The 23,555-nt window shown below is 38.8% G+C and overlaps 1 protein-coding gene across 2 annotated transcripts in view; it reads right to left on the minus strand.

Annotated features, from left to right (window-relative positions):
• Window positions 1-23,555, minus strand: part of LOC135460374 (transcription factor RFX3-like) — a 222,540-nt gene that overhangs the window by 90,997 nt on the left and 107,988 nt on the right. The window contains exon 5 of one of the 2 annotated variants that reach the window (XM_064737170.1): window positions 7,194-7,268. The exons of the other annotated variant lie outside the window; for it this stretch is intronic. Within the exon in view, the coding sequence (XP_064593240.1) occupies window positions 7,194-7,268 (75 nt within the window). The remainder of the gene's footprint in view (window positions 1-7,193; window positions 7,269-23,555) is intronic. 2 annotated transcript variants of the gene reach the window in all.

Consider the following 23,555-nt stretch of genomic DNA (forward strand, 5'->3'; position numbering starts at 1 on the left):
CAGTGACTGTTCTTTGAGCAAATATAATCTTTTTAAATCTCTTTCAATGCTAGATATGCCATGATGCCTTAGTTATGGAAATTTTTTTTAGGTTTACAAGGAAATAACAAGACTCATGGCACCTGTGAGCTCAGATAGCTCCACTTCTAAAAATATTTCAGATTCAGTACCATACATTAACATTTTATGAAGTTATTTGTGCTTTCGAGAAAAATTGCTGGAACTCCAAAGAAATAAAATAACCAATGTAATTTATACTTATTGCATTAAAAAAAACCCCTAATAGAACTAAGTTAATACACTTTAAATTCTGGAATGATATACTATTTGTCTTCACATGGAATTAAAAAAAATACAAATAAAAAAACCCAGTACTACATTTAACTGAATAGGGTTTATTGTCTTCCAAATACAAAGAAGAAACTATCAAATATAAGGTAAAAAACAATCTAGATGATATGAAAAATAACTTGTATAGCTATAAAGCATCATGGGCTCAATCCCTTTCTGTTGTAGCCTGTTTGCTTCCAAGAGGAACAAAATCAACTTTTTTTTTCCTGTGTAATCTATTGCAGAATTTTGGTAATTTTGGAAGCATTTAGGCAAACAGTTTCTAATACATGACTGTACCTCTGTATATAACAAATAGTAACTAACATAGCTTCACAGAATATTCTGAGTTGGAAGGGACCCACAAGGATCAAGTTCAACTCTTAAGTAAATGGCCCATACAGGGATTGAACCCGCAACCTTGGTGTAATTGGCACCATGCTCTAACCAACTGAGCTAATCTCAGGGTCATGTACACTAAACTCAAGTAAAATGGTAATTTTAATGACATTTACCAGTATAAGAAAACAAAAAAAATAAAAAGGAAATATTTTTATAGTTTTTATTTATCAGCAGTCCTGATTAATGGAGGAGGTCCTACTTGACTAGAAGTTAGCAAACCTATAAGGAGGGCCAGAAGGAGGATCCAGGGAACTACAGGCCTGTCAGTCTGACTTCAGTGCCAGGGAACATTATGGAGCAGATCATCCTGAGTGCCATCTCGTGGTACGTACAGGACACCTAGGGGATCAGGCCCAGTCAGAACTAGTTTAGAAAAGGCAAGTCCTGCTTGACTAACTTGGTCTCCATCTGTGACAAGGTGACACATTCAGTGGATGAAGGAAAGGCTGTGGATGTTGTCTACTTGAACCTTAGTAAGGTCTTTGACAGTGTCTCCCAGTGCATTTTCCTGAAGAAGCTGGCTGCTTATGTTTGCTGGGTAAATATATGGATGGATGCATGCATGGATGGATGGATGGATGGGCGGACCAAAAGAGTGGTGGTGAATGGAATTACATCCATTTGGTGGCTTGGTGCTTCCCAGGGCTCAGTATCAGGGCCAGTTCTGATAATTATCTTTATCAATGATCTGGACAAGGGGATTGAGTGCACCCTCAGTAAGTTTGCAGATGACACCAAGTTGGGTGGGAGTGTTAATCTGCTAGAGGGTAGGAAGGCTCTGCAGAGCTTGCATGAGGCTAAACAAGGTGAAGTGCATGGTCCTGCACTTGGGTCACAACAACCCCATGCAGCACTACAGGCTTGGGTAAGAGTGGCTGGAAAACTGCTGGTCAGAAAAGGATCTGGTGCCGGTTGACAGCTGACTGAACAAGTCAGTGTGTGCTCACTTGGCCAAAAACGCTGATGGCATCCTGGCTTGTATCAGCAATAATTTGGCCAGCAGGGCTAGGGGAGTGATTGTGACTGTGTTCACAGGGATCTTAGGATGAGGGAAGAGACGAGGATTTGACTCCATGTTTCAGAAGGCTTGATTTATTATTTTATGATATATATTATATTGAAACTATACTAAAAGAATAGAAGAAAAGATTTCATCAGAAGGCTATCTAAGAATAGGAAAAAAAAGAATGATAACAAAGGCTTGTGGCTTGGACTCTCTGTCTGAGCCAGCTGGGCTGTGATTGGCCATTAATTAGAAACAACCAACATGGGCCAATCAAAGATCCACCTGTTGCATTCCACAGTAGCAGATAACCATTGTTTACATTTTGTTCCTGAGGCCTCTCAGCTTCTCAGGAGGAAAAATCCTAAGGAAAGGATTTTTCATAAAAGATGTCTGTGACAAGTGATTGCCCCCCTGTACTCAGCAACTGTGAGGCCAAACCTCTAATCCTGTGTTCAGTTTTGGGCCACTCATTAGAAGAAAGACACTGAGGAGCTAGAGTGTGTCTGAAGAAGAGCAATGAAGCTGCTGAAGGGTCTGGAGCACAAGTCCTATGAGGAGCAGCTGTAGAAACTAGGGTTGTTTAGCATGGAGAAAAGGAGGCTCAGAGGGGACCTTATCACTCTTTCTACAACTGCCTGAAAGGAGCTTGTAGTGATGTAGGTGTCAGTCTCTTCCCATAAGTAACAAGCAGTAGGACAAGAGTAAATGGAAATATAGGAAAAATTTCTTCAATGAAAGGATTGTCAAGCATTGGAACAGGCTGCCCAGTGAAGTGGTTGAGTCGCAACCCTGGACGTGTTTAAAAGACGTAGCTCTGGCATTTAGGAACATGGCTTAGTGGTGGACTTGGCAGTGTTATCAGTTGTACTCGATGATCTTAGAGGTCTTTTCCAACCTAAATGATCCTATGATTCTATATTTAAATTATGGGATTTCAGATTTTTGAGGATACAATCATTTTATTTAGCTTAACCCTTCCTTCCACCATGGTTTCATATCCTTGGAATTTCCCTTTAATTTCCACTTGAATTTCCAAATTTTGTTTTTGTCTTGTATTTACTAATTAGTTAAGAAAGTAATTATGCCAAAATGAATTAGAATGAACATCCAAATTTTCCAGGTTCACAAATCTTACAAAAAGTCTGGACTTAGTTTGAGCATCCAATAAATCCCCAAACTATGGATTTGGGTTTGGCATTTTGAACAAAGTTTTATTCCAATATGCTGGACCCTCACACGATTGTTTAATTCATTTCACTTTAGACCACCAAAGTAATTAATATGACCAAGATATGTGTTTAAAGTACAGTAAAATAGATAATTATGTGACATTGAATATGCTACTCTGCAGGGCTACTAACTAATAGATCACTGAACTAATTCTGTTCTAGTAATGTTCCATATAACTTGTCATTTACAGAACAAGAATATCAATATTTTAGTGCCCATTACTCTTGAAATAAGTTTCCACTCTGACCCTTCTTTATTGCAGAACTATTAGTAAAAATTAGATTATAATGAATATATTGAACATACAGTCCTGTTTAAGTCAGTTGTGAGCAATTTACTGAACACAATACATGAAAAATGAAAAAAAAATTAGGAAAACATTTACTCAAGACCTTTCAAAGAACATCTTCATGTTTACTTTCTTATAGAAAACATTATCAGAACTATCATGCTTAGGTTTCTAAACAAGAGCTCTGTGTAAAGATGTAGGAGAAGCACGATCTAGCTGTTTGCAAAATGGATGTAGATAATGTTGCACTTTAAATAAACATTAAAAAGTGCAGTTCATCATCCTTATATCAACTTCTGGGTATAAATGCAGTCCTGACATTCACAATGTTTTATCAACTTGAAACAAAGCCTAGGAAAAATATTTTAAACTTTTACCTTTACATGAGTGTATTATCAAAACCATTTCACTATATCTTAATTATAGCCTTCAAACTTATCATTTAAGATATATCAATTAGTTTATGGAATATGAGCAATTTGTTTTATCTCACAAAGAAAAAAATTACTGAAAAAACCCCCAAATTATTTCCAATTTAACTTCTAAATATAGTATTAAATTATTTTCTAGATTTATTATAATTTATTAGGATTCATTTCAGTGCATTTTACTAATGGTCTGTATTTCACAGATATTCTTTCAACCACAGCTTGGCATTAGCCAACAATGGGAAAGCAAAACCCAAGATAAGTACAAAGTAAGGATATTTGCTCCAGGGTGAAAATATTTCAATAAAAATGGTTGAAATGATTATTTGGCAGGTTACAGCCTTCAAAGAAGAATGTCAATAGCTGAATGCCATGTAAAAAAGTAAATAATCTGCAGACATGATAACATTATTGCAAACAGCCTTAAATACATTTTTGTATTTACAGAAATCTAATTCTAAAATTGAATTGTTTACACTTTGACCTGTTGATTTATAATATTAACAACATTAGAATGGTATGAAATGGTTTATGCAGAAGGGGTAAATTGACTATAACTTCAATGAAACTCCAGTATTTAAAAAGCATTAGATTATAAATTAGTCAACTCAATCACATACAGAAAGAAATCAGGAAAGAAAATAAAAGAGAGTATTTTTTTTAAACCATTAAAATAAACAGATATTGTAGCAGTGCGGGGTTTAGATAGTGGTTGCTGCTACCTATATTCCCCAGTAAGCGTCTCCTGTGGAAAAGCCACTTGGGTAACCATTCAGGCAAAGCAGTCAAGTACACACACACCACGGCAAGCTCAGTGAAGAAAGGCAGAAGAGCCTTTTATATGGTCAGTTCCAGTGAGGTTTATTTCAGCACACCGAAGGGAAACCAGAGACAAAAAATGAACCATGTGCTATGCACAAGGTTTAAGTAGGGGAGGGCATGGGGGTGGTACAATGGGCAGGGCAAAGGTGATTGGCTTTTAGGGAAGATGGGGGCCGGCCACCAGGGATGCCACAATCAATGAGGAAACAGGGAAAGGAGAAACCAGGGGAAATTGGGACATATGGGGAAATGAACTGGGATGGATTGCTGTTAAGCAAGAGTCCATGAGGAAGACCTTTTTGTCTGCCCAGGTAGGGAAAGACTCTATGGTAAGTCTCTCCAAGGGAGGGCTCTGAGGATTTCCCTGAGGGGGAAGGAATCAGACGATTCCACAAGGTATTATTTAAGGCAACAAAATACCAGCTTAAGGAAGAAGATAGGACTAAAACCATATTTACTGTCCTTATTTGAGTCACAACTCAATAAAAGTTTCTAAGAAAGGGAAAATATCCAGTGTTTAATCTGAGTTTCATTAATTTCTTTCAAAATGACTGAGGCTAGGAAAGAACATTTATTACACCAAGACACCTGGAGGTCTTTTTTTTCCCCACAGAATCCACAAAAGTTCCTCTATTTGTCTTTCAGTAGTTTTGAAAATACCTCAGAATATTTAAGAAAAATCAGAATAAGACTGCCATAACAGACAGATGCAAATCTCCTTATTAGAAACATATTTTCATAAAATCATAGAATGGTTTGGGTTGCAAGGGAACTTAAAAGGTTGTCAAGTCCAATTCCCCTTCAGTGATTAGGGACATTTTCAACTGGATAGGGTTGCACAGAGGCCCATCCAACCTGACCATGAACACTTCCAGGGACGGGGCAGCCATAACCTCTCTGTGCAACCTGATTGTTTCAATGTCTCACCATCCTCATTTTAAAGAACTTCCTTCCTTATGTTCAGTTTAAATCTATTCTCTTCTGGTTTAAAGCCATTGCTCTTTTTGCTGTCACTACAGGCCCTGGTAAAAAGTCTCTCTCCATCTTTCTCATAAGCCCCCTTCCAGTACAGAAAGGCTGCAATAAGGTCTCCATGGAGCCTTCTCCAGGCTAAAAAACCTCAACTCTCTCTGCCTTTCTTCATAGGAGAGGCGTTCCAGCCCTCTAATCATTTTAGTGGCCCTACTTAGACACACTCTATCCCACTATCTAAGCTGTTGATGAAGTTATTAAATGGCAATGGTCCTAGTACAGGCCCTTGAGGGACACAACTCATTACTGATCCTTGTTTGGACATTGAGCTGTTTGCTGTTATGCTTTGGATGCAGCCATCCAGCCAGTTTCTTATCTATCTAAGAGTCTACACATCAAACCTATCTCTCTCAAATTTAGCAGCAGGAATGGTGTAGGGGGTGTTATTGAAGGCCTTGCAGATGTCTAGATAGGTGACATCCATATCTCTCCCTTTGTCCACCAAATCAGTCACTCCATTGTGCAAGGCCACTAGATTAGTTAGGCATTATTTGTCCTTGCATGTTTCTAGGTTGTCTTAACATGATCTAAATCTCTTTCTTCACACTTTACAGAATTCAATTTCCTTTACCTAATTTTAGCATTTTCTAAGAAAACTAAATTCTCTTCCAAGAAATTGTACTGGCTGTCTTTTTCTACCATGATGATAAACTTTTACAAAATATTTTTGGTATTCACCTCCATATTACCACATTCTTGGGGGGAGGGAATGTCAACAAATAAGTGTATAGACTACCCAATATACTCATACATTCATATTACAATCAATATTTTCAGTAGTAAAGAAATACAAGAATGTGAAAAAATATGTAGGTTTATGTTTGTTAGTAAGGCTGAGAAGCAAAAAGGATGCAGTATGTATAGCAATTTAGCAGCAATTAAAAATACAAAACTATTTATACTAGCTGAAGAAAAACCATTTTGTTTACACAACATTTCAAGAAAGACTAGCACTATTTAAAAACAAACTGAAAATTAAATTTTGAGCCTTACTCCTTTACCTAAAAGTTATATTTAATGGCTTTGCTACTATATTTACAACCATCTTCTTATGCGAACATCTTCACCCTTTTATTATGGAAAATTGCTAACTACAGGATTTGTAAAGACAGAACAAAGCAAAAGGCAGAAGAAGCAAACATGTTAGACACTAACAGATTGTTTTAATTTTTAAATCTCATGAGATGGATCTACAGAATTGTTATACTAAACTTATTCAGACTAATAGAAATATTTGAAAAGAAATCCAAAGTATATTTTTATCCAAACTGTGTGCAATACTTCTTTCCCCCTTTACCTGCTCCTAAATTATTATATCAAGTACACAAATTACAGAAAATTAATTTTGAATGTCAAACACAGACTACCTAAGGTTTATTTGGCTATTATTTTTACATTTACATTGGGACCTGCAAAATAGACAAATCTGTTAAGTTGCGTTAACACAATACAGAACCTAGAAAAGAAATGCACTCTACAGTATGTCATGACACTTTGCCTGACAAAATATAGTGACATAAGATGTAGATTACAAGCAACTAAAATGAAAAGATTACAAGTAAATATAGCAATAAATTAAAACAAACATTTAGAGGCAAGCTAAGCATGCAGAACAAGATAGAGATTAGCTTTCATGAAAGAAGAAACAACTTACATGGCTGTTGAGAAGAGAGCTTCTGTGAGTAGAAAGACCATCAGATTTTTGAAGTGTCTCAATCGCCATCTCAATCTGATAATAGATGTCATTAGAAAATGACTCAAGACAGTATAAAAGACTAATCAGAAAAATTCTGATAGGTTCCCTTAAGTTCAACAGAAATATCTAGTTTGTTCAGAGCTAAGGGATATTTTCTACTTTAAGGCCTCATCCTTAAGTCCTCATGAAGGCAAACCTCTTAGTGATGTCAGAGTGGCATTTTGCTTGCATATATACTGCAGGATCCCACTTTCAAAGTCCAATTTACTTTCCTTTCTACTCATGAAATAAGAGAAGTAGATTTACTAGTAAGCTACATTGCAAACAATAAAAATTACTGAACATTCAGTATTTTGAATAGAAAAAAAACCCAGAATAAAATCCTTGGAAATGCCTGTGTTTCTTCCTCTAAGTATTTGAGAAAGAACTGTGCACACTTTAAGTGTGAATAAGAAGCAAAATTTCTGCTCTCTGCAACCATAGAGTAAAATCTCAGTCATTCAGTGAGTTTTCTGCCATTAGCTTCATTGTACAGGATATCACCCCCTACAGCCTGTTAGAGCATTCTTTGAATATCCAGAGCTCTCAAAGTAAACAAAAATTGGAGGCTTACACAGACAGCAAGATCCATCCTTAAAAGAAAATAAAAAATCAGATGGGTTCAAAATAATACTTTTAAAGGAAAAAGTATTATAAACCACTAATTATACAGTAGCATTACTCCTAATACAAATGAATAAAGACAACCATAACCATTCCTATTCTTCCCTTCCATATTAATGCCTCTTATTAATTCAATGACAGCAATAAAAATAAAATTACAATCTAACTGTAGTTTAGATACAGAGCTAAAATAGCAAAACCATTGAAAGTCAATGAGACAATGGGATGTACAGTAAAAGAAGGCACATAATGACCCACATTAAATGGAAAAGACAGAAAAGCAATGGAACAGTATCTGTACATTTAAAGCCACTTATATCCACTGTTGACAGCTTTAAAATAAATCTTCCCTACACTTCTTTAATTATTACACTATTATCCAAAGAGTTTATACTGGTAAATTGCATTATTGAGTTCACTCAATATACAGCACAAAACTGAAAAATATTTTAGATTATATTTCACTTAGTGCATAAATAAAATGTGGTTTCCCCTTTTTATAAACAAATCAAATAGTATTCTTACTGTAGGAACTCTCAATGAAAAAGGAAGTCTTTCTTACAACTATTTACTATTAGAAATATGTCTTTTGATAAAAGCATACTAGATCTGATGAGTATGCAAGAAATATTGCCAAAATAATGTTTGAATGCAGTTTTTTTTCTTGCATCAGTAGAAAATACTATTAAGTCAAACTATTCAATCAGACAGAAAAGGTCAAATTTAAAAGGATGCTGTATATTAAAAATTAGAAGTTTAGGATTTCATCATACTAAGATCAACTCACTATATAGTGCAACCATAGACTCTCCCATTTTAACATGATATTATAACATCATGCAAAATTTTAATTATAATTCTGAATCTCACTCCACTCTGACAATACCTTTTCTACAGCAGTACTACAGGGCTGAAGTCCTGCCTCCTGGTGCTCGTTCCACCTATTACACTACCCTCTAATTTCACTGAGACAAGTTTTTGTGACCTGTTCAAAGAACCAATTTTTTAAAATCATAAATCATGAAGATATATATAATCATAGAATCACAGAATGGTTTGGGTTGGAAGGGACCTTAAGAATCATCCAGTTCCAACCCCTCCACTATGAGCAGGGACACATTCCATTAGACAAGGTTGCTAAAACCCCCATCCAACCTGGCCTTGAATGCTTCCAGGGATGGAATAGCCACAACTTCTCTGGGAAACCTGTGCCAGGGCCTCACCACTCTCACAGTAAAGAATTCTTCCTGATATCTAATCTAAACCTACTCTCAGTCTGAAGTCATTCCCCCTTATCCTGTCACTACATGCTCTTGTAAAATGTCCCTCTCAGGCTTTCCTGTTGGCTCCCTTTAGGTACTGGAAGGCCACAATAAGATCTCCCAAAGCCTTCTCTTCTCCAGGCTGAACAACCCCCACCTCTCTCACCCTTTCTTCAGAGGAGAGGTGCTTCAGCCCTCAGATCAATCTTGGTGGCCTCCAGGGTGGGTCTCACCAGAGTGAAGTAAAGGGGCAGAATGATCTCCCTTACCCTGCTGACCATTCTGCTTCTGTTGAAGCCCAGGGTAGCATCAGCTTTCTGGGCTGCAAGCACACATTTCGAGCTCATGTCCAGTCTCTCATCCACCAGCACCCCAAGTCCTTCTCAGCAGGGCTGTTCTCGATCAGTTCATTCCCCTGACCAACACCTTGCACTTGGCCTTGTTAAAACTTAAGAGGTTCTCATGGGCCCAGAATTTAAGCTTGTCCAGGTCCCTCTGGATGGCATCCCATGTTTCAGGTGTGTCTACTGCACCACTCATCTTGGTGTTGCCAGCATACCCATGGCCACAGACCCATAGATTTTAAAGCCAGAGATCTTAATGATTACTATGATCAGCTTGTCTTATTTTTTTGAATAATGAAGGTCAAGAGGTGTTCATTGCCTCTAAAATTCACCCTTAATTCACCTTTCATTAACCTCATGAAGTATTACTGAACTAGAGCAGGTCTTCCAGAAAGACTTTTGATCTATATTTGAAATTATAAGTATTCATCATATTCTAGAGTAACTTGTTCCAAAAGTAATTGTAATATATAATGTAAAATAATTCATGCTTAAGGGGAAATGTATAAAATAAAATTTGCAAAATGAATTTAACATCCAACGAGCCTCTGACCACAAACAACCTGGAGACAGATTACTACACTGGAATTCTGAAACTCCTGGTGGCAGCAGGAGAACAATGCCTCATTAACTAATAAAAGAACGGGGCCACGCAGAGATGGGTTTCCTCCAGAACCATCAGGGAATACCCAAGGACGATCAGCACTTGATAGATATCATCAATCAAGATAACCGAAGTCATGGAGAAACATACATCTGAATACACGACTTCCCCTGACATGATCAGCGCCCGCCACTACCCAGGAAACAGCAATTGTCCAACCCTGCACAGTGAAAGAAAACTTCATACATATGCAGGGTTACAAAAGAAATCGGGGCACCTCTGCCTCAGGCATAAAAAACTGTATAAAACAGCCCCACTGGAGACAGCATGGGTGAACAGAGGGATATCCGATGTGGTAGAGGTTGGATCTCGGTTCACCCAGCGCCAATCCCAGGCTCGACGCTGTCTCTTTGACTGTGGTTTTCAAGGACCGTATTTTGGTCATGAAAAAAATCTTTCGCATTTATTAATTTGGCTTTCTTGTTGATCATTTATAACAGTAATTATTTTCATTATTAAACATTTTGTGCAGTATTCCTTGTCTAAATTTTGATGAGTTGCCTTTTAAGCTTTACCTGTATGGTGGGTTTGGTTTTTTCTGTGAATTTTCTCCCATTTGTTACCTGAAAAGCGGGATGCTGAGAGGAAAGGGGAGAATGAATGATGGGCAATTAAGGTACAAAAGAACTGGCCAACGACCGTTGCATTCCAGTGAAAGCTTCTGGGAAGAGAGGGCGGGAATTGGGCACTGGCTTGCTGAGGGGCGAGCCAGCTGGCTGGGCTGAGATCACGTCAGTGCAGGTGGTTTCTGGTGCTGGACCCTTGCTGCTGGGGAATTCTTGCCTCCCCCATGGGTGAGCTCGCTGCTTGCAGGAGCTGCCAGTTGATGGGGACTTTTCAGGACTTGCCATTTCTGGGAAGACCCATGCCTATATGCATGGGTGCTTCAGGGGAAACCGGATCCCCCTCACACACAACTCCTCACTCCCTTTCTCTGGAGCTGCTGATTTAACTGGAACCTCGGGGCTGCCATCACCAGGATACCATTTCGTGCATGTGAGAACCCAGGGAAAACTGTACTCTCTCCCTCTTACACACCTTCTCTCTCTCTCTCTGAGGCTGCCATTACCTCCTGGGGAGGCTCAGGGCTTGCATTGGCTACCCTCTGAAGCCGCAGGGGAGTCGCTGTAGCCCCTCTGCCTTGACACGAGCCAACAGCCCCCCCTGCTTGGTTGGAGTCATAACTACACCAAAGGGAAACTTGCTTAACAGATGGGAAAAGGCTGTCATTGGGTTTTCTCTTTTTTTCTTGCTGTTGTTTGTTTTGTCTTGTTTATATATATATATAGTCTAGTAAAGAACTAAAGAACTGTTATTCCTTTTCCCATATCTTTGCCTGGAAGCCCTGTAACTTCAAAGTAATAATAATTTAGAGGGAGAGGGTCATCTTTCCATTCCATGGGGGCTTCCTGCATTCATTGGCAGACATCTGTCTTTTAAACCAGGACAACGTGCTACTGAAATATCTCTTTACCATCAGGTAACTTTTTCCCATGCAGGGACCTAACCATAGACAAAGCAGCTCTTAACCTTCTATAACATGTAGTTAATGGCTCACCTTGAAGGCAGATTTTCTAGACAATGAATCATTTGTCTGGCTCATTTTGAAAACTTTCAGCTACTTCTGGGCTCCCTCTCATTCAAATTTATTTTATTTTTAAAAATCCCAAGCTTCTGAGAGGCTTGAGTCCTCAGGCTTTCAAAATGTTCTATGTGAAACAGCCCCCTGCATGTTGGGGAAGTAACAGAAACTTTAATGGCAAGTATTTTTAATCATATATCTCAAATTAAATAGTGGTTATCCCAAATAGTGGGGTTTTCTTTTTAATTGTAGCCTTGACATTTTGGAAAAAAATACAGAAATAAATTGAACATTTGAAACTATGCACATATCGTTGAAATTATATTATGCGCATATCAAGGTTAATTAATTACAGTCCTTACATTTCTAAGGATGATCAATCAGAAGTTACAGGCCTATTTAACAACTGGAATGTTAATTGACAAAAAAATCACACCCCCATCAGTTTGAATGTGTGATCAGTCATACATTTCTTCTCACTGAAAAACTATTTCTATATGAAAAGTCATTTAGTAAAATGTTTTGACTGATAACTGAAAAAAATTATCTTTCCCACAGCAGCCCCAACCAAAGTATGTTAAACAAATCTGCATTACTAATTACTAATACATGTAATCGTGAGTGTACATGTTAATATAAACATGGATGGGGAAATTGCAGCATGATAATAATGGGAATTGTGATTTTAGACTTCTATGTCAGTTCACTCAGATTGCCTTCTAAAATGCTAATTTATTATCTGCCGTAGTCATTAATGGTTGAGAAGGGTAGAACATTTTTGTGGATAATAAATTCAAAACTGTGATTATTATATGTCAACTAAATCCTACAATGTTCAGCCTTTATGTAATCTTATTAACTGCCATTTTTGAAGACTTTTGTCCATTAACATTTTATCAGATGAACATATACATTAACATCTCAGATGCCTCTCTAATATATACATAGAAAAACACTTAAAAATCCCCAACTGACATTGAAAAACTTCCTAAAAGTCAATGGCAAGGAAAACTTATTTTCTTCATGATTCAAGTATTCGACACAAAATACTTAAATTGTTCTGAGGAGGTCAGGACATAAGGAAAAAAAAATCCTCAGAAATTTAAGCTCCAAGTTACTGAAATTAACATGGACATCCTCTAATTCATTATCTATATTTGTTTGCCTTTCTAAACCCCTCTTCACTGACAGTAAAACAGACTACTTTTCATATCTTAAAGTTTAAGACTTCTCCTGCCTCATGCCCAAAAGAAGTCCATGTCTCTACCACAGGCACCTATTTTTAACTTCATCTGCTCCCTTTAATTTTTATCTGCTATATATTTCGCAAGTTTTAACTTTATCTGTTTAAAAAATTTTGCCATTGTAGTCTTTAGGCAAAGTGAAATACAAAAGAAGTTGTGAAGAAATTATCAATAAATCAAATATGTATTAAAAAAATTAAATTCAGCACAGCTAATGAAGTCTTGAATACTAGTGATAACTGTATTTGCTGTTATGGCTTTTTCTGGTAACAATTCTTACTTTCTCATTGACAATCCTAGAAAAGGTCTATGCACATCACTATATTAAAGTGTTATATGATAAATGAATGTGAACTCCAGCATCCTTTTGAAACAGAGTGGAAATTTAATAGGGTAGAAATCCATTTCGGATTTAGGTGAAATGTGCCGTTTTGAATTATTTAGTCTGTAGCTTGTTTGCATAGATAAAATATGCTGTTTTAACTTGTTTAGTCTGTTAACTCTGCTGTGCTCAATACTGCCTGTTCTCACAAAAAGCCTGTGCTCGCAAAACTGCCTCAGCCAAGGAAAAAGAATGCGAACTTCCAAGCTAAAAGGAAGATAAGGGGGAGGGGCCCTTGAACTTTGAAACAAAGACGAGAGCTAAAGCTGAGGCTGCAAGAGACGGAGAGGGTGACCAGAGAGTTCTCTCTGTACAAGGACTGATAAAAACTAGATGCAAGTTGTAACTCGAAACCAGTAAAATGAATATGCATTAACCTATTGTGAAACTCTGTGCATATGTACAAGTAAGGGGGATAAAAAAGGTTTGGAAATTCTCAGGGCCATACATGTCCTTTGGGGGGAACAATCCCCACATGCTGGGATCCCCACATGCGTCTGGCACTGTAATAAACATACCGGCTTTACAACTTTTGCAAGTTGTGGAGTTAGCTTTTTTTCTGCAAATCACTTTCCACTTATATTTCAAAACAGTGCATTCATACAAATGCTACTGTCCTCTGAAGAGGTACTCATGCCAGAGCCTTGATTTGGGCAGACAAACTTGCCTAGATGCAAAGACTTGAAAATGAAGCATCAGTGACCATCTAAAGAGAACTCTCAGGTCCAACACCCAGAAAAATGTGATTCTCTTGAAAGTTCTCATAGACTAAGCAACTGTCATAGAGCTTTTACTAGGTTATATTGGATTTTGCTCAAAAGAATGAAAAAGTAATTGAAAGACAGAAGAAAAAAACCCAATTGTTTCAAATTTTCGTGAAAAAAGTTTTGTACATATACACAAAATGATCATGAAATATATCTGATATTTTATATATGCCAACTTTAAAAGAACTCAGAAAAGCTTTAGAAGTGTTTATATAGGACTAGATGCACAAATAGCAGGAGGCAGCTCATATTCAAAGGAGAACAAGAGAGAAAATAATGAATTACTGGAACAGTGTTGTCCCCTTTAGTAAGAACAGTAGTCAAATAATGAAAATACTGAAATTTATGGTAATCCCCAGACAGACACACAGGTGTGGTCTCTGCTACTGTATCACTTGTTTTATTTCTGTTTACCTTCCAAAAGAGAATACTGTAACTAATATAATAATTAAGGGGAAGATGGACAAGTTCAAGAAAATAATGACTTCCAAAATTCACACCATTCCCAGCTGAAATGTTTAATTAGTCTGAAAACTTCCTTTCTGTCCCTAATCAGATAAGAAAGCTGGGAGAAATTGAAATGGGTATTAATTATTTTGTTTGTTTTCTGATGTTGATGTGAGGGTATTTCAGGTCCATTAAATTTCATAAAATAAACATCACATCTTCAGTACTCTGTATGTGCACAGGGTATGCTTATTGACTGACGAATATAAATGTGTCTTATGATCAGAAAACAACATATGGGGCCAACATATGGAGCAGAGGCATACATAACATCCATGACTTGGTAAAAATGCAAAATGTTTGGTGTTTATACCAGATGACTCCTTTCTCCCTAAGTTCTCAAAAGACAATTCAGTGTCCATTTTTATTTCCTTATTAAATGTTTCAAATGGCTGGTCAAATTATCAATTCCACTATTTCTCTTCAATACAATCCCTTTATATGAATCAAAAGGTAGACTGTATACCTCACCTTTCTCATGCACTTGAGTTCTAAACCCCTAAGCTGCCCTGTAGTTGATCTGCCAGTTATTGTACAGACTTAAAAATCTCCCCAAAACCTTGACAAGCTTACATACGATTTCTAAAACAGGCACACTTCAACTGAGCTAAAAAGCATATAGCAAGAGCTGTATGCTTCCACAAGAGTTAGTTCCATCAGGAAATCGGGATTGAGAAACAAAGCAGAAAGTTTAATTTTTTTTTTTAATTCAGAAAAAATATGACAAGACAGAATTTGCAAGAAATTAATTGGCACTTTTAGAACAAACTATCTATTTAATTAGATACTGTGCTGGTTTTGCCTGAGGTATGGTAATTTTCTTCCCAGTGGCTGATATGGGGCTGTGTTTTGGATTTGTGCTGATGTGCTGGTTTAGCACAATCTGTTTTTTGGTAGTGGGGGGGGGGGGAGCCATAGAACTGGCTTCTGTGAGAAGCTGCTAGAAGCTTCCACCATACCCAACAGAGCCAATCTCTGATGGCTCTGAAGATGAACATGCTGCTGTCATATTAGAGAGGTTGGTAACGCCTCTGTGATGATGTATTTAAGAAGAAAATTTGAAACAATGCAGGCACAGCTTTATCCAAGGGGTGGCAAGGCGTTGCCACCGGGGCAATCCTGGTGGTGGAGGCTTCTCCTTTTCAGCATCCCACATGAAGAGAGACATTGAATGGTACCGGCACCACAGTGTCCGGCACCACCTGCATGTTGGCAGCCAGGCCGCATGGCCAGCAGTGGAAACATGGCGAGCAATTCCCCAACCCAGAATCTAGATGGAATCAAATTCTCAGTGCTGCGAGATCCTGCAGAAATCTTGGAACTGGTGGAATTTGTTTGCTATGGTACTTACAAAGCAGCAGGTTTTTCCTCCTAGTCGGAGAAAGAGGAGGAAGTGAAGAAGTGGAAAAAGACAGCATGATGGCACCAAGGTCAGTGGAAAGAAAGAGGGGGACGAGGTGCTCCAAGCATCGGAGTTGAGATTTCTCTGCAAGCCATGTTGAGGACTATAATAAACCAGTCTTCCTGTAATCTATTAAGTCCATGGGGGGATGCAGAGATCTGCTTGCAGCCTGTGGGAAAAGGTGCTCACGCTGGAGCGGGTTGATGCTAAAATAGCTGTAATCCAGTGGGAGACCCAAACAGAGAGACAGGGCTCTTGCTTCCAGAGACAGAGATAGGGAAAGAGAGCCCTTGCTTCCACACTAGAGCAACTTATCCTTAAAAGACTACACCCCATGGACTAGTGACCCACGCAATGGCAGTTTTGGGAAGACTCTTTTGCCTGTGGAAAGGACTCATGTTACAGCAGCTTGGCTGGGACTGCTATTTGTGAAATTAGAACCATGCTAGAGAAGTTCATTGAGAACTGTGTCCCATGGGAAAGACCCCACAGCATAGCAGAAGAGAGAGACTCCTCTCCCTAAATGAACTGAAGAAAGATCTCTAGTGATGAACTGACCAAACACCCTCACACCATCTCCCTGTGCTGTCGGTGGGAGGGGCGGGGGGCAGGGGAGGAAGGTATTTTAAGGGCTAATTTTACTTTACAATAATTAGAATAATTTACATTATTGTCCTTTGACTCTGTTAATGAGAGATTTACTTTATGCCTTTGTTTGAGCCTGTTTTGCCCTCAGGCTGTTTTGTCCCAGTCCTTATCTCAACTCATGAGCCCTTCATTATGATTCTTGTGGGTGCCTGGCGTTTTAACCAGTGTCAAATCCCAACAGCTGAACACAAGGTTGATAATATAGAGATGTTTTTGTTATTGCTGAGCAGAGCTACACAAAGCCAAGGCCTTTTCTGCTTTTTATACTGCCAAGCTGTCAAGGAGGCTGGGGGTGCATGGGAAGTTGGGAGGAGACACAGACATGACAGGTGAGGCAAACTGACCAAAAGGATATTCCAGACCACATGACATCATGCTCAGTACATAAAGTGGGGGTAAGAAGGAGGAAGGGGGAAGGGAGACATTTGGAGTGATGGCGTTTGTCTTCCCAAGTCACTGTTATGCATGATAGGGCCCTGCTCTCTTAGAGATTGCTGAACACCTGCCTGCCCATGGGAAGTGGTGAATTAATTCCTTGTTTTACTTTGTTTGTGTGTGAGGCTTTTCCTTTCCCTATTAAACTGTCTTTATCTTAGCCCATGAGTTCTCCAGCTTTTACCCTTCTGATTCTCTCTCTGATCCTGCTGATGGGGGAGTAAGCAATGGGCTGTGTGGGGCTTGGTTGCTGGCTGGGGTTAAACCACAACAGACACATAGAAATCCACTACTCTAGAAAAGTGCTAACACCATGCCACTAAGATTTGAACTATGATGATAGCAGTTGCCAGTCATATTTGACCTACTTTATACATTTTTACAGAAGAAAAGAAAAAGAACAGACAGAAATTCACTTCAAGGATTCAGAGGCATCTCCAATATCAAATTTTGAATACCTCAGAAACAAAATATCATTGTGTTCCTTTGACCAATTTTTTAATAATGAGAATAGTTTTCCATATGAGTGTATTAGGTTTATGTGGCAAGGTTTTGGTAGACCTGGCAGTTCAGGGATGGCTTCTGAGAGAAGATGCTAGAAGCTGTTCTCATGACAGAGACAGTTCCAGCCAGCTCCAAGACCTAACTGCCACTAGCCAAATCTGGGCCAGTGATGTTGCTAGAGCCTCTGTGCAAACATATTTAAGAAAGGATAAAAAAAACTTCACAATGACAGCTAGAAATGAGAATATGTGACAAATAAAATTATGCAGCCACTAAGATTGGTAAAGGAAGAGGGGAGCTGTTGCTGTAACGAGCCCCCAGCTGGGTAATAATTAGTATTGGCGCCATGATTTACAGAAGGCTGATTAATCTCTTTTTATTATATATATTATTATTAAGAAACTTATTGCTTTTATAGACAGTTACGATACACCTAGACTTAATTGGTCCTCCAATCATAACATCATCACCATTGGCTAATTAAGAAACTACCCTTTAGTAAACAAATCTCCATAACACATTCTACATGTTCACAATAACTGGTGCAGCAAGCTAAGATAAGAATTCTCTTTTTTTTTTTTTCTCTGATCTTCTCACAGCCTTCCCCAGAAAGGCCTGGGAAAGTTATGTGTTGCTCTCTGAGGCCTCAGAGCTGCTGCCACAGGGAGCATGTGCTCCAGGCATCTGAACAGAGATTTCCCTGCAGCCCATCAAGGTTAACAGTGGAGCGGATATCCACCTGCAGCCTGTGGAGGACCCCACAACAGACAAGGTAAATGTGCCCTAAAGGAAGCTCCTGGCAGGAATGGTGGCCTGTGGAGAGGAGCCCATGCTGGAGCAGGTTTGTTGGCAGGACCTGTGATCCTGTGGGGGACCCATGCTAGAGCAGTCCATTCCTTAGGGACTTCACCCCATGGAAAAAAAACAAAAACAAAAACAAAACAAAACAAAAAAAAACCCAAAACACTCTGAAGCAGTTTGTGAAGTACTGCAGCCAGTGGGAATGCTCACATTCGAGAAGTTCATGAAGGACTGTCTCCTGTGGGGGGGACCCTATGCTAGAGCAGGACAAGAACATGAAGAGAAAGAAAAAGCAGAAACAAAGTGTTATAAACTGATGGCAACCCCCATTCCCTGTCCCCCTGTGCTGCTCTGAGGGAGGAAGTAGAAAAGTTGGGAATGAAGATGAGCCAGGGAAGAAAGGAGGGGTGGGTGGAAGGTTTTTTTAGATTTGTTCTTATTTCTCATTATCCTGCTCTGCTTAATTGGCAATAAATTAAAATAATTTCACCAAGTCAAGTCTGATTTGCCTTTGAAAGTGTGGTGGGTTGACCTTGGCTGGACTTCAGGTGCCCACCAAGCTGCTCTAACACTCCTCCTCAGCCAGACAGGGGGAAAAAATATGACAAAAAGCTTATGAGTTGAAATAAAGACGGAGATCACTCACCAGTTATGGTCAGAGGCAAAACAGACTGTTGAGGAGTGGAATTAAGAGTGGCTTGGTGGGCACCTGGTGGCTAGGCCAACCCACCACAAAGAGTTATTTCAGAAACAATTTGTAATGAATACACTAAATATAGCATGTTGATATAGGTATGTGATCTACTGAATACATGCATTAAGAGGCAAAACTAGAAACAAAATACTAGGTGCTACAGGGCTTTTAAAATTTAATTTTTAAATGCAATTAAAAGTTTTTAACACAGCAAAAGATAATGGCTGAAAGCTAGAGAGAAATGAGCAATATAAGCATACGAGGCCAGAATGTAAATGGCCTAAGTGTCTGACCTTAGTCTCATGGGGATTTTCTGGAAATCCAGTGGGGGCTGTATGGGGCTCCCAGGGGCAGAGTAGGACATATGTAATTCTATCTACTGTGCAACACTAAAACTTCTCTCTTTTCCTGGGAAAGGATAGAAACAAGTCATAATACTTCACAGATATGGAGCAGAACAAATCAGGAGGCAGAGTCTTGGGGGACAGAGGTTAATGAGAGTACAAGACCTCCCCAATTCCTCTAAACTTCTACCCCACTAGTTAATTCATAATTGACCAACATTTTTAATTGTGATAGTACTTGAACATTTGACTGATTAAACAGATTATTCACCTTCCTGTGTTTGGAAGCCTATACTGAATGCCTTTTTCACCAAAAAGTCACTGTGTTCAGAAGAAGATTTGAATAAAAATGTCAGGCCTGTATAATTAAAAGGTCAGAATAGGTGATTTAATTTTCCAGTATAACGTAAAGATCCATGTATCTCTGATTTTTTAATCTGAAGCAGTTTGTCCGTTTTAGGATGAATTCAGCTATAAAAACTGTTCTGCCAATTACCAGAGGGGTGAGGAAAAAAGGAAGAAATTCCTTTACCTAGAAAGAGGTTGACTGTTTGAATAAATAAAATCTTACTTCAAACTATTTTCCAAATCACAACTACTCCAGCTTAAAATAAGGCTATGGAAGCTTACACATGTTTATATTTTTTTTCTCTTAAAAGAACTATCCTTCCTCCAAAATTATACTATCAGAATTTGACATTACTATTGGCCCTCCTTATTTGTGGCTGTTATTCTTTTTCTCCCACTCCATTATCAAATGGTTTATTTTAGAAAGGTACCAAGCTTTCTTTTACATCAGGAGAATGCTTAGCACGCCGTATTTAGTACCAGGAGTATTCATTAATGAATTCAGATGTATGAACTAAGTAATTCATTCATATTGGCTTTGTTTTTATTTCCATGTACCTTTTGATGCGCACAAGCATGACTGAAATAGGATACATTTCTGAGTCAATAGTTCCTATGGATAGTGATGACTGATGAATAACAGTGACTGCAGATCAACCCTAATGCTTGCTAGAAAAAACAACTAATAGGTGAGAGTTCCTTCCAGGCTGACAAGCATAATACATTTTTTAATTTAATAACTAAATACACATTTTGACAGTTTTGACATTAGGAAACATTGGTATTACAATGCAAATTTTATCAGAACAATCCTTAAAATATTTACATATAGTAAAAAGTGCAAGGTGATTTAAATTCTATTATTTATAGGAGAGTTAATTTTCTAATTTGTCTTTGCTGTAGCTGCTAGTCCTCTGACATTAACCATCGGTAACCCACCCAGACTCATCGTTCAAGTAGGATACATGTGATATAATTTCAAATTGCTACAATGTATTAATAGAATTATCAGGAAGAGCTAAAATCTTATCAATGTTACGACTAATTTGCTAGTTACAAAAATGTAATTTTTTAATTAGTGACAGTGAATAAAACAAAACGAAGTTTTTGTAAACAATGAAACAGAACTAAATCTTGACATGGCATAAGTGTCAAAGGTTATAAAAAGCCCATGCCTGGTTCATTTTTCTTCATGTGAAAATTATCCAAGATTAATTAAAAATATTTGAATACACTTGATGAGTATTACAGTAAGAAGTAGGTCTGGCTACATATTATTGTCATCTCTTAAATTGTCTATACAAGTATGAAAAAGAATATTATGATGGTGTAGGTAGAATTAGGATTAAAAGTGAAATGTACCAGGTAAAAAACAAGAAAAATTGAACTGGTGTGTTGCTCTAGTTTACCTGGTTTATTTAAATCTTCTAGTAAATTTAAAGCAGCATGTGTTTGATTTCACAGTTTAAGCTGAATTGTTTAGGTTTCAATTGATTATTGCTTGTATGAGTTTAACCCTATATATCAAGAGCCTTAAATTAATTAAAGATGTCAAGAACTAATTAGAGTTCTCAAGACTGGTGGCAACCCTTGCTGCAGTAATCCTGCCCTGGTGGAATTCACAGTCTTGAGGAATATGGGCCAGGTGAAGAGTAGAGTCAGGACTGAATTTTAAGAGAGCGAAATTTCAGTTGTTTAAGGAATTCGTGGATGGGACTCCCTGGGAAACTGCCCTCAGGGATAAAGGAGCTGAACAGAGTCGGCAGCTCTTCAAGGACATTATTCTTAGAGCACAAGAGCTCTCGATTCCCACATGCAAGAGATCAGGCAAGGAAGGCAGGAAACCAGAATGGCCTAGTAAGGACCTCCTGGTCAAACCTAAAGTACGAGAAGGAAATGCACAGGCTGAGGAAACAGGGACATGTAAACATGGAAAAAATATAGGGATGCTGCCTGAATGCATAGGGATGGGATCAGGAAAGCTAAGGCACAGCTGGTACTGAATTTGGCAAGGGATGAGAAGAATGAGAAGGGCTTCTACAGGTACATTGGCCAGAAAAGAAAGATTAAAGAAAATGTATTCTCTTCTCCAGCCTGATAAATAGCACAGGAGAACTGGTGACAACTGACATGGAAAAGGCTAAGGTACTCAACAATTTTTTTGGCCTCAGATTTCAATGAAAATCTCTCTTCCCACATATCTAAAGCCCCAAACCTCAAGACAGTAAATGGAGGAAAGAAGTCCCTCCTATCATAGGAGAAGATCAGTTCATGACCACCAGAGGAACTTGAGTGCACACAAGTCCATGGGACCCAACAAGATGCATGCCAGGGTCCTGAGGGAATTGGCTGATACAGTTGCCAAGTTATTCTGCATTATATTTGTTATGGCAGTCAGCAAACGACCCAGGTGACAGGAAAAAGGGAAACATTGTACCCATTTTAAAAAAAGGTAAAAAGGGGGACCCTGGAAACAACAGACCAGTCAGCCTCACCTCCAGCCTAGTAAGATCATGAAACACATTGTCCTGAAAAGTATTGAGTCCAGTATTACTTAGCTTATTCATCAATAACTTGGATGAAGGGATAGAGTGCCTTCACTGCAGATTTGCTGACCATACAAAACTGTGAGGAGTGGCAGATAGTCCAGAGTGTTATGCTGGCATTCAGAAAGATCTCAACAGACTGGAGACATGGGCAGAGAAGAACTGTCTGAAATTCAACAAAGGCCAGTGCAGAGTCTTGCACCTGGTGAGGAATAACCCCAGGCACCAGTACAGGCTGGGGGTGTCCTGCTGGAAAGCAGCTCTGCAGAGAAGGACCTGGGGGTCCTGGTGGACAACAAGCTGCCTATGAGCCAGCAGTGCCCTTGTGGCCAAGAAGGCAAATGGTATCTTGGGGTGCATTGGGAAGAGCATTGCCAGCAGGTGGAGGGAGGTGATCCTGCCCCTCTACTCAGCCCTGGTTAGGCCTCACCTGGAGTGCTGTGTCCAGTTCTGGGCTCCTCAGTACAAAAGAGACATGGAGATCCTTGACCAAGTCCAGTGGAGGGATATAAAGATGATTAGAGGACTGGAGCAACTCACTTACGAGTAAATGCTCAGGAAGCTGGGCCTGTTCAGCTTGGAGAAGAGATGACTGAGGTGATCTTACCAATGTATATAAGTATCTAAAGGAAGGGTGTCAAGAGGATGGGGCCAGGCTCTGCTTGGTGGTGCTGAGCAATAAGATGAGAAATAACAGGCAGAAACTGGAACACGGGAAGTTCCAACTGAACATTAGGAAGAACTTTACAGTGCAGGTGACTGAGCATTGGAAGAGGTTGCCCAGAGAGATTGTGGAGTCTCCTTCCCTGGAGATATTCAAGAACTGTCTGGATACAATCCTAAATAATGTATTCTAGGGCCCTTGCTTGAGCAGATAGGTTGGACTAGTCAACCTCCAGTGGTCCCTTCCAACTTACCCATTCCATGATTCTGCATATGTCAAAACATGAAAAATAAGGAGGTGATTAGAGACACAGCCAACATGACTTCACCAAAGGCAAATTATGTCTGACTAATCTAGTGGTCTTCTACAATAGAGTGACTGCATCAGTGGAAAAGGGAAGAGTTATGGATGTCATTTACCTGGCTTTCTCTAAGGCCTTTGAAGTGGTCCCCCAAAACATTCTGGCCACTAAATTGGAGAGATATGGGTTTCATCAATGGACTGTTAGATGGATAAGGA

The sequence above is a fragment of the Zonotrichia leucophrys genome, unplaced genomic scaffold (genome assembly GCF_028769735.1).
Source record: "Zonotrichia leucophrys gambelii isolate GWCS_2022_RI unplaced genomic scaffold, RI_Zleu_2.0 Scaffold_35_1530144, whole genome shotgun sequence".
Classification (NCBI taxonomy): Eukaryota; Metazoa; Chordata; class Aves; order Passeriformes; family Passerellidae; genus Zonotrichia; species Zonotrichia leucophrys.